This window comes from Epinephelus fuscoguttatus, linkage group LG21, assembly GCF_011397635.1.
Source record: "Epinephelus fuscoguttatus linkage group LG21, E.fuscoguttatus.final_Chr_v1".
Lineage (NCBI taxonomy): Eukaryota > Metazoa > Chordata > Actinopteri > Perciformes > Serranidae > Epinephelus > Epinephelus fuscoguttatus.
This window is the reverse complement of record NC_064772.1, coordinates 16,209,667-16,225,518: the sequence shown is the minus strand read 5'-3', so window position 1 is coordinate 16,225,518 and position 15,852 is coordinate 16,209,667. Positions and strand designations below refer to the sequence as shown.

Sequence of the window (15,852 nt, the reverse complement as noted above, 5' to 3'; positions counted from 1 at the left end):
CCTCTCTCTCTCAAACACAGACCAACTGAGATTAAACTGTAAAACTAAGCAGTGCTGATTATATATGAGCTGAGATCATGTTACTGCGTCAAAGTGGACAAGCTTGCATTGCGTCTAATGGTCCAGTATGGCGCAGTGCATTCTGGTAACTGTAGATTTTCCACCTCTTGAGCAAAAGCAAATGCCACAGCCCCTTTTCTCTGTTTTCTCTGGTCATGTGGCACCTATTGCAAAAGTATTAACCTTCTACTGCATAGACAGCACAGTTTTAAGAAAAGACCATCTTGTGACGCTAATGTTAGCAGCGAGATGTTATCAAAGTTTGCAAAGAAAAGGAAAGTTGAAACGACAAGAGAGAACGAAGGAGAAATGGAGTCCAGAGCTAAACCTGAGTGTTCGTAATACAGCTGACAAAATGAACACCTGGCTCAGCGTCTCACACCTTTTGTGGACAGGTTCAAGGCTCTGTTTAGAGGGAAACTGAGTCAAGCCACCTCGATGTCTTGTTAAATGTGTCTAGTTTTTGTTATGGACAATGTATTGACATTTATTTAGTCTGTGTGGATTAATATGTTGACATTAGTATATCTAGTAATGCTGCAGCTGTAGACTACTCTTCACTGTGTAATGACAATCCTGTTATTAAAATATATAATCAGCTAATTCCATTTGAACCTCTTAAAGAAAGCATGAAATATAAAATTTTATCTGGAAATATTAGAAGTTTTGTTCGGCGTCACGCTCATCATTGTCGTGCAGCTCCAATAGATTGCACATAAAAAGGAATTTAATTAAATAAAGTCATAACTGAGGAACACTGATATGAACCCCATCACCGAGCCCTGCTGCTCCTCCTGGTTTCCCAGCTGACTAACACATCCTGCTGCTTTATAGTCTCAGACTGAACGAGACATTGAAAACACCTACCGGCTAACAAAGAACAAGGTGTCTCTTGAACAGCCTGTTCTAAATTTGTCTGCATATTTAAATAATAAGATTGTTTCCTGCCTTCTTTTTTTTTTTTTGAGAACACTGACAGAATATGAATAATCTCCCAAAAAATTCAAACCAATTCATGTTTTAACAAATGATGACATATGAGCTCAAAGACTTTGTTACCGCGGGGACAGATGTGTTTCATCTCAGATGTCTGAATGATTCAGTTGTCTGAGTGGTGACTAAAATGCGTCTGCTGCTGCGGTTGTGTGAGAGGACAGCAGCCTGAGCATCTCTCAGCAGTGACAGGTCCTAACGACAACTTGTCTGGGCCCATTTGCCTAATGGCACATTCTGGTTTGGAGAATAAGACCTCCTGTCAGACGGTCGAAACTAAGAGCAGTTTGTTCTGCGCACACAGGGACGCTGCTATCTCACCATTTCCTGCATTAAAAGTATCTTTTAAAAGTCCTTGAAGCTGCTGAATAAAGATGCATCTGGTGAAGTGTAGCACGCATGATATAGGAGAGTGGATGTGTCCTTGAATTTCCTGTGAAAGCTATTGTCTGCAATCAATACAGGAAACATCCAACACTCTAATAGCATTGGGTCCGTTGTTTGGCACTTAAACCACAAACAATAAATCACCTTAAAAGGGACAGTTCACCCTAAAATTAAAAATACATATTTCATCTGTAGTGCTGTTTATCAGTCTAGATTGTGTTGGGATGAGTTGCTGAGTGTTGGAGATATTGGCCGTAGAGCTCTCTCTCTTCTCTCCGGTATAATACAACTAGATGGCACTCGGCTTGTGGTGCTCAGAGTACCAAAAGAAACTCAAGAAAATCTCAACAGCATTGTCTCTTTGTAGAAATCATGACCTGCCGTCTAGCTCCATTATATTCCAGAGAAGACAGACATCTCTATGGCCGATATCTCCGACACTCAGCATCTCAAAAACAATCTAGAGTGAGGAAGAGCACTACAGGTAAGAAGAGAAATAGGTATTTTTGACGTGAACTGTCCCTTTAAGGTACAGCGGGAGGTCGTTAATTTGGTCCACACTGAAAAATGTGTCATTTTAGATCAGTCCTTGCACAGCAGTAAACATGAAGTCATATGGACTGATTGATTGGCCAGCTGTGGTGATGTCATCCTGCATCCATGTAGAGCAATCAAAATCTTAATTCAAATGCACAAATCTTAAACACACCACTATTTTTAAAAGGGTTTTATTGTCTTGGGTGTGATCTGCTATACAGACTCCACATGACCTGTACTTAAGTGTTTCATCTCTAGAGGGTTTGGGGCCATGCTACTGATTTGGGATCAGTTTCTGCCGCCACGCACCGTTGCCGACACTCTGTGCTTCAAACTCCTTGAAACTCCCCGTGGGGCTCTGACTTCATGTTGCGAGACGCTTCCTGCCACGCTCGTCCTGACTCCGGGCAGCTCTAACAGTCTGAAAACTTCAGCCATCACCCCTGCCTTTCTAACTGATGGGAGTCTGAACTGAGCCGGGATTATAATGAGAACTGATGGCTTTAATCAGCATCAGGTCTGAGCACAGATGAATCATGATGACGCGTATTTTTGGTATTTGATCAGGACCAGCGTCATGGAAACATTAAAGGAATACAAAACCAAAATTTACTTTTTTTTTTTTAAATAAAATAATCTCATCAGACATATCTGCTGAATCTAATGATAGCTGACATACATGCTACCCTTGTTTGCATTGGTCAGTGGTGAACTCTAAGTATATTAAGTACTGGACTTAAAGGTTTACTATGCAGGATTTTCCGAAAAACAATATATGGACTCATATAAAACTATTCTCTCGCAATATGACCCACTTATGACCCACTAGAAGTGCATGGTGGTGTATTTATCTGCAGAGACTCTGCCATCTGCCGATATTTTCTTCCTATTTTGCTCTGTACAGGATGTTCCTGAGTACATCGTGCAGGTGAGGTCGGGACTTTAGAAGAAGTTAGTAAGCGGGTGTCAAACTGTAAGCAGCAAGAGTCCAGGAGGTAGCTATGGAAAGTGCCGCAAAACAACACTGCCTAAACGGCAAAATGACAATTCCTGCATTGTTTACGTAAGAACAATTTTGAGATACTTGTACTTAACTTACTTTTTATTCTGCTACATTTATTTGACATCTTAAGTTACTTTACAGATCTAGATTATTAATACAAAATATAAATCAAATAAGGAATTATTATAGGTTAAGATACCCAGCAGTTTATGAAGGAATTTCCACCTTTTCCAGCTGCAACATTAAAGTGATGGACACGTGAATACATCAATGATTATAATCCTGCATCCATGCTTTATCACCACAAGAAACTCCTTTCACTTACAAGTTGCCATGTGACCCATTGTTAATATAAAAACATCAATTGTATCTGCTTTAAAAAAAGTTTGATTAACTACAGCAGATTCACCACCCAGAGAGAAGAGGGACGCAATGTTCTCACCGGTACGTTGTTGATCCGCATTCGGCTCAGGGTTCTCCTATAGTAGCTGAAGTCATTCTGAATGGCAGGATTTGTCATCTGCAAAAAAAGACAAACAGAAATGCATCTAAAAAGAGACATAAAGAGAGTTTCTCTGCATGTCTGTAGGTGGCACCGCCCGCAGCAGGACATTCAGCTCTGGTTCAAACACGCCATCGTCATGACACAATGTTTTAGCCAACAAGGCAGAAACATAGCTTTGGGGGGAAACGACATGAAAAGAACATGGATACAATTACAGTTTTATTTGGTGAACTGGATTTGAATCCTCTGACACTCATCCCCCTTTTACATCCACGTCTCCGCTCATCCCGTCAGGAACTATTTGGTTGTTTTGCCATTACAGTCAGGCTTTGCATCAGTATAGTTTGTGACAAGAGGGTCAACAATTATAGAGCTGACAAAAAAGTATGAAAGGTCTCATTAGGCAGAGAACAAGTGCAGGCTAAAGATAAGAGCCACAGGAGTTGGTTTATTTATTTGATTCCTACAAAAATATAAATCATCTGGTTTCACCGTGAAGCCAAACTGACCCCTCAAATAGAAGCCGGCCAACCAGAGAGCTTCTTTCAAACGTCACCACCAGTGAGAGCTCATCATGTGGTTAATTACAGCCTGTCACAGTCAAAGCTGCACTGGCAGCATGCTAATCCCGCTACAATGGACTGGTGCTCAGTCTGTGTCCACTGTGTGCACCAGGAGAGACAGGCTGCTTCGCCAGGGAGGGGCTGCACGCCGCACAGACACTTTAACTAGGTCAGAAGCTCGTGTATGGGTGTGAAAGATTGATGAATAGGCCTGGCATGCCACCTTGCCCCCCCTACCTTCATGTTTTTATCTTGCCAGCCTGGGTAGTGGGCACTAATTGGGACGTCGCAGAAAATCGCCTCGGGGTGTCGGGGTGTGTTTTTTTTGTTAAGTTTTTTTGTATCTGCAGAGCGAGGGGTGAAGGGGAACCAGTTCAATCACTGTCTACCCAGATGAGTGCTCACACAATTATGTTTTTGACAATGGGCATTCGACCGACACCCGCGCTTGATTCCTGGTGTTTTATGGTTGCCGACAAGCAATTAGTGTTTAATTCAAGTTCTTGAAGTTTATCATTTATAAAAACCTGCCACATTATGCAGAACTCCACTCAGAACGACAACAATTTGCAGACCTCCTCTCCCCGCTGTAACCCTTATTAGCCATTTCACTGACATCCACTGTATTATAAACAGCCAAGCAGTATCAGGATTCTAATTAAATGCTAATCACGCGCTCACTGGCTGCAGTTTGAAATTGCACAGAGCAAAAAAAATCAATTCAGGGGCATCAGCAGCTTGTAGGGCAACTCAGATGTCTGGCTTGTATCACAGGAGAAAAGTGCAGAGTTTATATCAACACGTAAAAGGTGAGTTTAGGGCTTTAAAAAGCAGAAACTGACACTCAGGATACGTTGGAGAAAAGAGATGGGTCGTACTTTAAGCTCATCAAAGCGCAGTGTGAAGTGCAGGATCTCGGCAAACTGCTTGGCCAGCGCCTGCTCCCGCTCCAGGTGCTGAGTGGGGTCGTCGTAAGTCTCACTGGTCAGAGCTCCCAGGAGGCTGTGCAGCGCCGCCTCTGCGAGGAAAAACAAGAGATAAGGGTGTTAGAGCTGCAGCATTGTCAGAGGGCGGCCACAGAAACATCAGTCTTTTTGTGTAAAATATATATGGTCTGAGCTTTTATTCATGACCCTGATGAAGGTGTTGAACCTTGAGACAGTGGCTGATGTGTGTTAAGTCTTTCAGGTCATCAGTGAGTGCTGCTGAATAATGTTTCACACTCAGGTTTTTGTCATTCAAGCACCCAGTGAACAGCTGAAGTATCAGCTCGACATGCAGAGATGCAAAGGTCTAAAGAGTGAAGAAGTACTGCATAAAGCACAAAGAAGTGATGAATATTAAGATGTAATATGCAGAACAGTCAGTAAATCAATTGAAAAATATTGTCGGGCATCAATTAATCAGCAGATTATTTACTCAATTAACTGACTGATTCTTAGACTGTGAGATGTCAAAAAATAATGAAATACAGCCCAAGGTGATGTCTTCAAATGTCTTTTTTTGTCCAAACAACAACCCAAAAACAAAGAGGGCCTACTATTATAAATGAAAGAGTCGTTTCAGCTTCATAAAAATTAATCAACAACCTAAATGACAAATACTTTAAGTCATCATGTCAAACATCTGCTGGTTGCAGCTTCTCAGATGTGAGAACTTTGTAGCTTCCCTCCGTTTTATATTATCGTAAACTGAATGGTTGCAGTTTATTGGACAAAACAAGCAAATTAGAGACAGCTCCTGGGGCACTGCCAGGAGCTGTCTGAAGGCTTAAATGATAATCGGTTCATTAGAAGAATAACTGACTAATTAATTGATAATAAAAATCTAATCTATTGCAGCGCAAAATCATAATAAATAGGTATAAAATGCAGCCCCCACAGGATATCACTATCACAACAATTAATGCAAATGCAACCGATCCCCATGAACTCTGTGCGACCTTGGAATTTTGTCCAATCACTGCAATCAGTTTTTCACAAATCTGACCAATTGTCATTGTTTGCTGTGAGTAATATCATAATATCAGACTCACTTCCTTGTTGTTTAGATACACACATGTGCGACACGAACGTCTCAGATTTACAAACAAAAATTAATGCTAAACACTGTGCATCACAATGTGCTCATGTGCTGCATGAAAGTGAGGGTACACTGTTTTGCACCATGTACAACTTTATGGAGAAACACAAATGAAAGTCATCGATTCGACACTTTTCTACTGCAAAAAACATGCGCTGAATGATTGGAATGTGTTGACAACAGATGACGATTTTATCATGTCAGAAGCATTCAAATCTATTGCACAAGCTGAAAGAGTTAGATTAAGTATGCGTGCTAACTGGAAACGTTAGTGTAGTATAAATCACAAGTTGTGGGGTTTTATTCTCACTGGAACAAGCTGCCTTTGATTTGATTTGATTTTTTTTAATAAATTATACACACATACAAAAAAAATAAAAAAAAATAAAAATCACAATTTTTGCAATTTTCACTTGGTCCCACAGTTTCATCACAAAAAAAACGCCTAAAATCTTTGCAACGTGGCACTGCAGTATTTTAGAAAAGCCATAAATCAGGAATTTCACGCTGCTACAGTTCCCTCCAAATAAGCCTGTGAAATCCTGGAGGGACTGCATGTTATCTGTCAATATTGTAGTCAGTGTGTTCGACTTACGGTGCATCACACCAGTTAATCTGGTCTTTACGAATCAGATTTGCTGTGTATCCATATACATTTAAGGTCACCATAAATGACACCATAAATTCAGATAAGGAAAAAAACTCCCTCCAAAAACTGTTGTAAAGACGAATGAAAAGCATCAGAGGAGGTACCCTTCTTCTACATGTATGCTGGATGAGGCCAAAGTACAGCTCTTAAAGTGGATCATAACACAGTGAGATATGTGAACAGCGTACTGTGTCAGCCAGCTGAAGCATCCTGATTAGGACAGAGACAGATAATGGGGCAGCGGTGGTGTGCCAGTGCCAGTCTGAGGGGGGGGCAGAGGGAGGGTTTTGGGGGGGCTGAGAGGCTTTCCTGCTCAGATGCAGATGAGACATGGGACTAATTATCTCATTGGCATGAAATGGGGGGGGTGGGGAACGGGATTTCATTCAAGCAGGATTACACTCATTGTTTTGACAGTAAGTAAATACAAAGCCTGTGCCATGCCTTGACATAGCATACCCACAGACCCATAATTAAGCATGCACGAGAAGCACCGGCAGGGAAATGAGGAAAAGATTAAGTGAAGTGCGATGAACAACTTCCACACAAGTAATTTTATTAGGCAAACATGTCTTGTTCAAACACGGTTTAAAAAAAGAGAAAACATAGAAAACCTTTAAAGCCCAGAGGGAATTTTTATTAATAGATGCAGACAGTGTTCAGAATTCAGTCTAGACGCTGAGGAGAGGCATCAATAATGACATAACCCAGACGAGCTCCACATCTGATGCAATGAGGCTGCATGGAACCAAATGAGCGCTTTAGATAGATTTATTCAAAGTGTACTTTATAATTCTTGTTGATTACACATGACAATGTCAACATAACCAGGAGAAGGGCAGATTCAGACAGTGGACCACTTAAGATGATCGTAGGGGGACTTTCAGGAGACGGACGCAGCGCTGGCAGTGCAGTAAATTGAGCATGTTTGCCGTTCAGTAATGACTCCCATCTGCTTGGGCCAGCGTTTGCAGCGAAGCGGCTGATTAAAAATGGCCTTAGTGGTGCAGTTTTTTTTTTTTTACCCCCCTCCTCTACATCCCAGTCAAAACAGAAGTTAAGATGGAGCTGCTTTCAGGCCTTCAGAAATGAGCCACTCTAGTATGTCGGGAAGTCGGTGGAGGGCGGGGCAGGGGGGAGATGTCTGATCTCATCAGGTCACGGCAGAGCAGGCGAGCAGAATGCGGGCACGTAGGTGCTTTACTCGCCGAGAGGGGAGGGTCAGAGCATGGCGGGACTTTAGTCTGGTCGACAATGTCTGACGGACCCAGCTGACACTGAATCAGATCTGTTTCTCTTGGGAACAGTAAAAACCTGTAATTATGATAAGCATTTATCGGTCTGTAGCTAAAGATGTATATTGTCCTGACAGCAATGTTGAATTTGGGTGTCAATGCTAGAACTAATAGCTGGAGCAGGAGAAAACTGTCCCTTGCATAACTTACTTTCATTCATTAAGCAAAAATGTCAAATATTTACAGATTTCAGCCTCTCAAATGTGAGAATTTTGCTGCTTTATATTGGTGTAAAGTGAATATTTTCAGGATTTGGATTGTTCGTCTGAAAGAACAGCAACATAAATATATCTTAATTGATCAAATCTGTCACTTAATTTCAAACGCAAAGCTAATTAACTGACTAGGCTTTTTCAGCTATAAACCATGAGTCATAAACCACAGACAGACACTCACACAAACTGATGTAATGTGTTAAGTGTTTATAATGACCTTGTCTATATTTTGTTTTGTTTTGTTAGTTTGTTTCACTAACTGCGTGTCTGTTTTTATTATGACTGAGTTATCAGAGTTAAATGGGCTGAAGACAAATTTCCACGCTAGCAGACAACCAAGGTTTTTTCTATTCTCTTCTAAAAACATAAAAAACAAACAACTACTGCACTTGCAGAACTGACAATTTTTCTGCTATACTCAGTTTTATTTTGCTGTAAAGTGAATATTTTTGTCAGAAAAAATAAGAAATGAAGATGACTGACTGTAGCGACTGACAGATCAAGCAATATGAAGATGTCACCTTGAATTCTGGGTAGTTTTGTAGCTTGGATATTTATATTGTTCTTTCAGCAATGCTAAATTTATGTCAAGTTTACATGCAGTAAATTGAGAAGAAGAAATACTTAATATCCCTTCATTTCATATGCAAAGCTAATTAACTGACCAAGCTTTTCAGCTCTACAAAATTAAACAACTACTGTATTTACATAACTGATTATTCACTCAAGTCAGTTCACTGTTGGTTGGACAAAATAGACAATATGAAGACATCACATTGATTCTAAGAAGGTCTGTAGGTAGAAAATTTGTATTTTTACTGTCAGAAATGTTGCCATTAAGTCAAGTTTTGGTGTCAGAGCATGAACTAGTAGTTTATCAGGCATAAAAGGGAAACATTTACAGGTTCCAGCTTCTCAAATGTGACACTTTTGAAGTTGTTGTCCATTTTATTTTGCTGTAAAATCAATACTGATTATTTTGACAGACAAAACAAGCAATAGGAGGATAAAATATTGGATTTTAGGTAGTTTTGAAGCTATAAAATACACAAAGTTCTATCAGCAATGTTAAATTCAAGTCAAAATGTGTGTGTCACTGCCAGAACTATTAGCTGGAGCGGGAGAAATCTGTCCCCTCACTTCAAATGCAAAGCTACTTGCATAATCTCCCCTCCATAATATCGCTCATCCTTGGTAGTGGTGTTCTTTAGATCCACCAGCCTGTAGTAAAGGACTTTCAGCTTCATGCATATCAGGCAGGACAGCCGGCTGCAGAGGCCATCACAGCCCCTGAAGCCTAAAGTCAAGGCAGTGAAATAGAGCAGCAGCCGAGGCTGGGAGGTGGCCTACTTCGTTACATAACAGCCATCGCCGGGCTTCTGCCGCCCACTGCTCCCATTGACTACCTTCTCCACCGCTACTGGGATTACGGGGTTGAGGACGTCAAGGCATGGCGGGCTCCACAGCCCACCCCCTTCAGCCTTGGGGTCATAAGAAGATCAGGGAGCAGTAAGCTTGCTCCCCCTTCCCCCATGTATCCATGCTAATTAAACAACCTATAGCCCCATCCCACACAGAGGTCAGTGCACAACGCAACGCAAGCAGCATGTTGAGAAATGCACGGCTGTGGGGGTTTTCAAAGCATGTTTATAGAAGTCTGGGGTGCATATTGTGTGTGTGTGCATGTGTGTGTGTGTTGCATGTCTGTTGACTTTTGCAGCTCAGCAGTCAATAATGCAGATGCACATGCAAACAATTAAGGTCATGTATGGAGGTTGTGTCTATGTAGTGCCACTTTAAAAGACCTTTTACATGAAGGTCGTCTGCTTTCGTCCTTCATGGTATCACGTCTGGCGCTAAAATGATAAACTGCACTGAAACTGTTGACAGCTGAAATGATTGCACATTGGGATTTTGCAGTGCCCGTGTCACAGAAATCTTACAGGACACCTGAGCTTGTCCCACTTGAGACAGTGAATCTGAGTCTGAGAATCACTCATGTAACTCTTCCTGGCCTCCATAATGAAGGTTCCTGTAGACATTGGACAGACAGAAACGTACCTAATCTCTGGGAGAACTGATAGAACTTCTTCAGCTTCCCCACTAAGGGAACCACAGCCGCCCACGCCTGCTCCTGTAATGCCTCATCGTTTGGATTCTGGATTGCCTGGAAATTCAAACACCAAAAAAAACATTAGTCTATATGTTACAGTGGATAACAGTTTGTAAAAGTTCAACACAAGTTAAGTCACCTCTACGTAACTGTGTAAAGAGACACCTATCCAGGGGAACACCATGAACTTTATGCATCAATGTTTACACGTCTTAGAGAGTATGACTCCATATGTTGCATCAAGACTTTTGTGGCTGTTAAATTTCCTCATGTGATGTTATGTGAGTCAGCGTTGGTTGGGCTGAAGATAAAAAATGAAAAAAATCCAGGGTTGTGAGGTCACAAAGAGGTGAGCTCACCAGACCTCTGCAGCCACTACTCATCTCCTTTTGAGGCTAACAGCTCAGGGCTACATTAGCTGCCACAAGCATAACATATGTGAACCTAAAGCCCCTTTTAAACTAGCTGTTCAAGGCAGAAATATTACACCGTTACTCCACCTCGCCGTTCTTAATAAGAGGTACAAATGGGGGACAGCGTTGTCTCCTCTCTAAGCCAGCAGCAGAGTTAGTAAGAGCACCAAATCAATGTCTGTGTAAAAGGGACAGCAAGCAGGAAGGGACAGGTCTAACATTTTGACGACGTGTTATGTGTCTGCCCTACCACAGGGAGATTTAAAAAGCAGCAGTTAGCAGCTAACCCAAAGAACAGCTACTGAAAATGAGCTCCATGCTACCTAAAATCAAACACAGGGGTGTCATTATGCCACCCTCGTTTGGTTCTATGTATAAAGCAAAGGTGGCATAAAGGAAGGACTTTGCATAAAAAGGGCTTCAGAGACAAAACTGCCTGCAGTAAGTGGCACTGTGGGTAATGTACTGGGTAAAGATTTTAAGGAAATAAAAAGGCCAATATCTTTGGTTCTGCTGCATCATTGTTTTAACTGTCTATTGTGAGTCCAATGATGTCGTAGGAGGACTCTTTTAAAAAGAGAATATTCTCTTTCAGCTAAATGAGATGAAACCAAATTTTCACTCTGCACTCCTGAGCTCACCCTGAAAGTTTTATAATCTGCTGATTTTTGAAGCTAAAAGGATATTCAACTGCACCCTGCTGAACACAAAACTACTACTGTTCACTCTTGGTCTGCATTAAACCAAAAATGGGATGCCAATAGTACACAGTGCAAAAAATAAAAATGTCTCTAGTGTCGGGCTTTATTCATATGTCAGAGCTTATAAACAGACTGAGACAAGAAGTTAGTCTCTTGCAATAGTTTTTTAAAACAGAAAAACCCTACATATCCTGTCAACAAAATAAAATGCTGTAAAGCCCTGTGAGGCAAATTGTGATTTGTGATATTGGGCTTTATAAATAAAATTGAATTGAATTGAATTGAAATTGAACAACAAAAGTCCTCCAGGCCTCTAGAGGGAGCAATACTATAAGTGAAACTGCTTGATTTTTGACCTGAGAGAGAGACCAGACCAGGGAGTGTGTTTGTTTTTGAAGTATTAAGAAAAGTGGAGTACAGGGGTGACATAAAACATTACATATTCTTTTTTTACATTTGATTTTAGTCCTTAACAGATGTACGTAGATAGCGTTAGCATCACACTATCATTAGAGCTCCCCCTAGAGGCCTGAAAATTTTCAGTTGCGTTGATGAGATACGCTTTGTTATTTTTGTTGAATTTATTTTCATGGTTTGTGTGTTTTTGATTTGCATTGTTTCTGTACTTGTGGCGTGTTTGCCTTTAATATTTGTTTTGGCTTTCGGCAGCAAGTTTTTTTTTATGTGCAGCACATTTCCATTGCTGTATTTGTTTTGGATTTTCATATGTGTTTTTGAATTGGCATCGTGTCTGAAGCTGCAGTACGTTTCTCCTAATGGAAATGATTTGGGCTGTTGGAGCATGTTTGCTCTTGTAGACCACCCTAGGTTTGGGGAAGAGGGCACATGCAACAAGTATAAATAATGTAACACATGATGCACATTATTGAAGACAAAGAATCATAACAAAATCAGATCCAGATACAGGTAACACCTACACTCCTCTTAAGCTCTAAATAAAGGCACTTAAACTGTCCCTACAAACTAATGCAGAAACCCTTACAAGCCTCGTCAACACAGCAGTCCACCCTAACCCAGCAACAGCTCTGTGTCAGTCTGTCAGTCGGAGGTGTACCTCTCTGATCTGCTGCCCTGCTCCTTTGTACGCCTGCAGCTCGTCCAGGATCCCCTTAGCGTCCTTCAGCACCACGTCCACCTGCTCCCACACCTCTCGCTCTGCGTCTGTGGGCTGGGCATCTGCAAGGAGAGAAACAACAAGGTCATCGGGGCCAATTGGGAGCCACTGGGCTCAAAATACAGTAAAAGGCAGCTCTAGGAACTTCATCAAATCCTCTGATATGATAGAAAGTCTAATATGCAACTTCCAATTATGCAAATGAAAGTTCACTGAAATAATCTCATCTTTCCACCGCTTCCCGTTAAAGTTTTGACGCCGCCCACTTTCCTGGCTGAGAGGAGGAAAATGGAACAAGATAAGAGAAGACAAATGAAAAGGGTTATACACACACACTCTGTGTAACAACTGTGGGAGTAGAGATGGTTCAGACTTTTTTTTTTTGGAGAGAAGTGGCAATGAAGAACACGAAGAACACTATGAACCTTTTCCACCACCTGAAGCAAGAACACCTTGCCAAGTGTGATGTCTGTAAACTCCTGCTGCCCTGCAGAACAAACACCTATAAGACAGCTCATATTGGCAGCTGCAGTAGTCTTTTTATTGTATAAGGTATTTTTTATTTTGCATTGTAATTTATTGTGAATTATTCATTTAAAAACCATCATTTATACATTTGGTGTGAGCCTCTGTGAGGTCTGATATCCGGGTGTAACATTGCATTCTTAAAAATGTGCTTACAATGCAGAGAAATTTAGAGAAAACTCTACAATATTGAGTGTTGCATGAACGTATGTGTCGGATATGTAATTGTGATATTCTTTTAATATAAAAATCACCTAGAAACAGTGAGCTTCATGAGGCATTGTTTCTTCTAAAGGTATGACTGAGTCTCTGGGTTTGCCAAGTGTGAGAACACTACAGCACAGGATCAAGCTGTGTTGAGGGGCCTTAGGCTACGCAGCAGCTGAACTTCACTGCTTTATATTTGGGGAGGGGGCTCTGCTGCAACTCTGCTGCCTGATTGATATTCTCCACACATGCCAGCATGGAAGAGGCAGGTTGATGGGAAGTGCAGAAGCTCGAGTGGTAGATTTGATTCTTTTTGCCGCTGGGAAGAACTTAACGTAAAAGATAAGTCGGGGTGAATAGACTTAAGAGTTTCAGAGTTGATAATGTTATGGTAAGATATTCATGTGATCGATATCAGGAGAGGGAGCAATTACTTAAAAAAGAAACTCACTTTCAAAATCGAGGAAAAAATTGGGCTCCTGTTCCAGATCTGTGCAAGTCAAAACTTTCAGTAGGTTCCCCATGTTACAATACCTGTTGAGGAGAAGAGAGAGAAGTCAGTAAATGAAGGACCGCAGCAGAAAAAAAAGTGAGCAGGTGGTGAAACACTGCTGTATCCATGACACCTCACTCCTGCTCTGCTTCACTGCTCTGGTGCCTGCGTGAACTCGGTGGTGCCCCAGATGTGCCCACTGCTCGCATACACCAGCGTTCCCCTTGGACTTCCCTCCCATGTGTGTTTCCTGTGCCCAGGCTCTCGCCAAACCAGATGTCAGACCAGAAAGTCCCCCAAAATAACAAAAAATCTGTTTGTTTTTCTGCTTTGTTAAGTTTCTTCCCAGCAATTGTGAGCATTTACAGGCTATGCAAAGTAATCCATTTCAAGAGCCACCACAGGGAAATCAAATATAATCACATCTACACACATAACAGGACACATCCCATTAAACTTTTATAAAGGAAGCTGCCGTACAGAAACACAAAGAGCCCCATTTATGGCCATTTTCAGTTTGTTTGTGAATTAGACCTTCTATGATATGAAATTCACTCAGTCAGGTAGTGCAATGCAGTGTCTTTGTGATAGGAGTTGAAACATGACATCAATATTTAACATGCTACCAGCACATAGAGCACATGTGGCACAGTGACTTACATCTGTTGTGAGAGCACAGTGCGTCTGTACAGTACTGTATACGTCATATCATAGTACGCATATGAATTCTGTTTGGTCATGTTGGACAACAATTGATTCTGGAGAAATGAAAGTGCAACTAATTACTGATTATGAAGCTGAAATGGTGGACAAACAAGGAATTTAAAGACTTTGTGCTCTGGGAAAATTATAATGAACACCTTTCATTAGTTTGTAGACAGAACTAGTGGTTAACTGTGAAAACTAGAATTACCCCCTTGCATGCTGAAAATTATAATGAACACCTTTCATTAGTTTGTAGACAGAACTAGTGGTTAACTGTGAAAACTAGAATTACCCCCTTGCAGCTGTATGCCTCCAACAACCAGTCAAGCTGCAGCTACAGTTTACACCCATGTCTGTCCAGACTCATATGTAGCCATGACAGTTAACAATGCTTCAAATACAGATGTTGCTGCAAAGAAGCAACAAATTCCAAAACATGGATGCTTCACACATCTTCCTCTGGCAGCACAGAAGATCTATACAATCAGCACAATTTAAAGGTGGACACCCAAGATTAAGTGTCACCAATTCTGCATTTAACCAACTGTCTCCCCTTCTGTTCCTCAGATATGACAGTGAGTAATGGCCAGAGAACATTATGAGGTCACAGTGAAGGTGACCTTTGATCATTTGGAAATGAAATGTGATTGCTTTATTATTCTATTTTATTAGACAATTGTGGGAAATAATTACGTGTATAATAATTACTGTTGGGTGTTTTTGGTCTAAAAATGTCAAATTTTCAAAAACAAAAGAAATGGCTATCAACATTTTCCAATCTTAGGGTGACAAGCAGTACAAAACCAAGATATTCACTATACAGCAATTAAATACAAACAGAGAAAAGCAACAAATCTTCACACCAGAGATTGAAACCAGCTAATGTTTCCCTCTTTGGACTGATGAATGCTATTCACTGATTATCAAAATCGACTGATCATTTCAGCAATAGATATGCATGTGTAGGAAGAAGACATTATCCTGCACTGAAACCAAAGCAGACCTTAAACTGCTTTGCACTTAAACAACATTGTGCAGTCCTGTGGACTTTCACCCAAAAATGACTAATCAGCCAACAGACCACTGCTACACAGCACCTTAACTAAAGGGATACTTCAACCCCAAAATGACCATGTGTTTGTCAATTATTTGCCCCATATTGTGTTGAATTTGTGAAGAAAAAATTGTTAACTTGCATACCTTTGGTTAAACAAAGAATCCAAAAACAGAGAAAATTCTTGATGAACTTAAGCCATAGGGGGCCACGTTGA

General features: G+C 41.0%; 1 protein-coding gene across 1 annotated transcript in view; it reads right to left on the bottom strand.

Annotated features, from left to right (window-relative positions):
* Positions 1 to 15,852, bottom strand: part of fam49bb (family with sequence similarity 49 member Bb) — a 44,951-nt gene that overhangs the window by 5,223 nt on the left and 23,876 nt on the right. Inside the window, exons 3-7 of the mRNA XM_049565389.1 lie at positions 13,835 to 13,917; positions 12,592 to 12,713; positions 10,351 to 10,456; positions 4,927 to 5,066; positions 3,423 to 3,500 (exon numbers count right to left, since the gene is read on the bottom strand). Coding sequence (XP_049421346.1) covers positions 3,423 to 3,500; positions 4,927 to 5,066; positions 10,351 to 10,456; positions 12,592 to 12,713; positions 13,835 to 13,907 — 519 coding nt within the window. The 5' untranslated portion in view covers positions 13,908 to 13,917. The remainder of the gene's footprint in view (positions 1 to 3,422; positions 3,501 to 4,926; positions 5,067 to 10,350; positions 10,457 to 12,591; positions 12,714 to 13,834; positions 13,918 to 15,852) is intronic.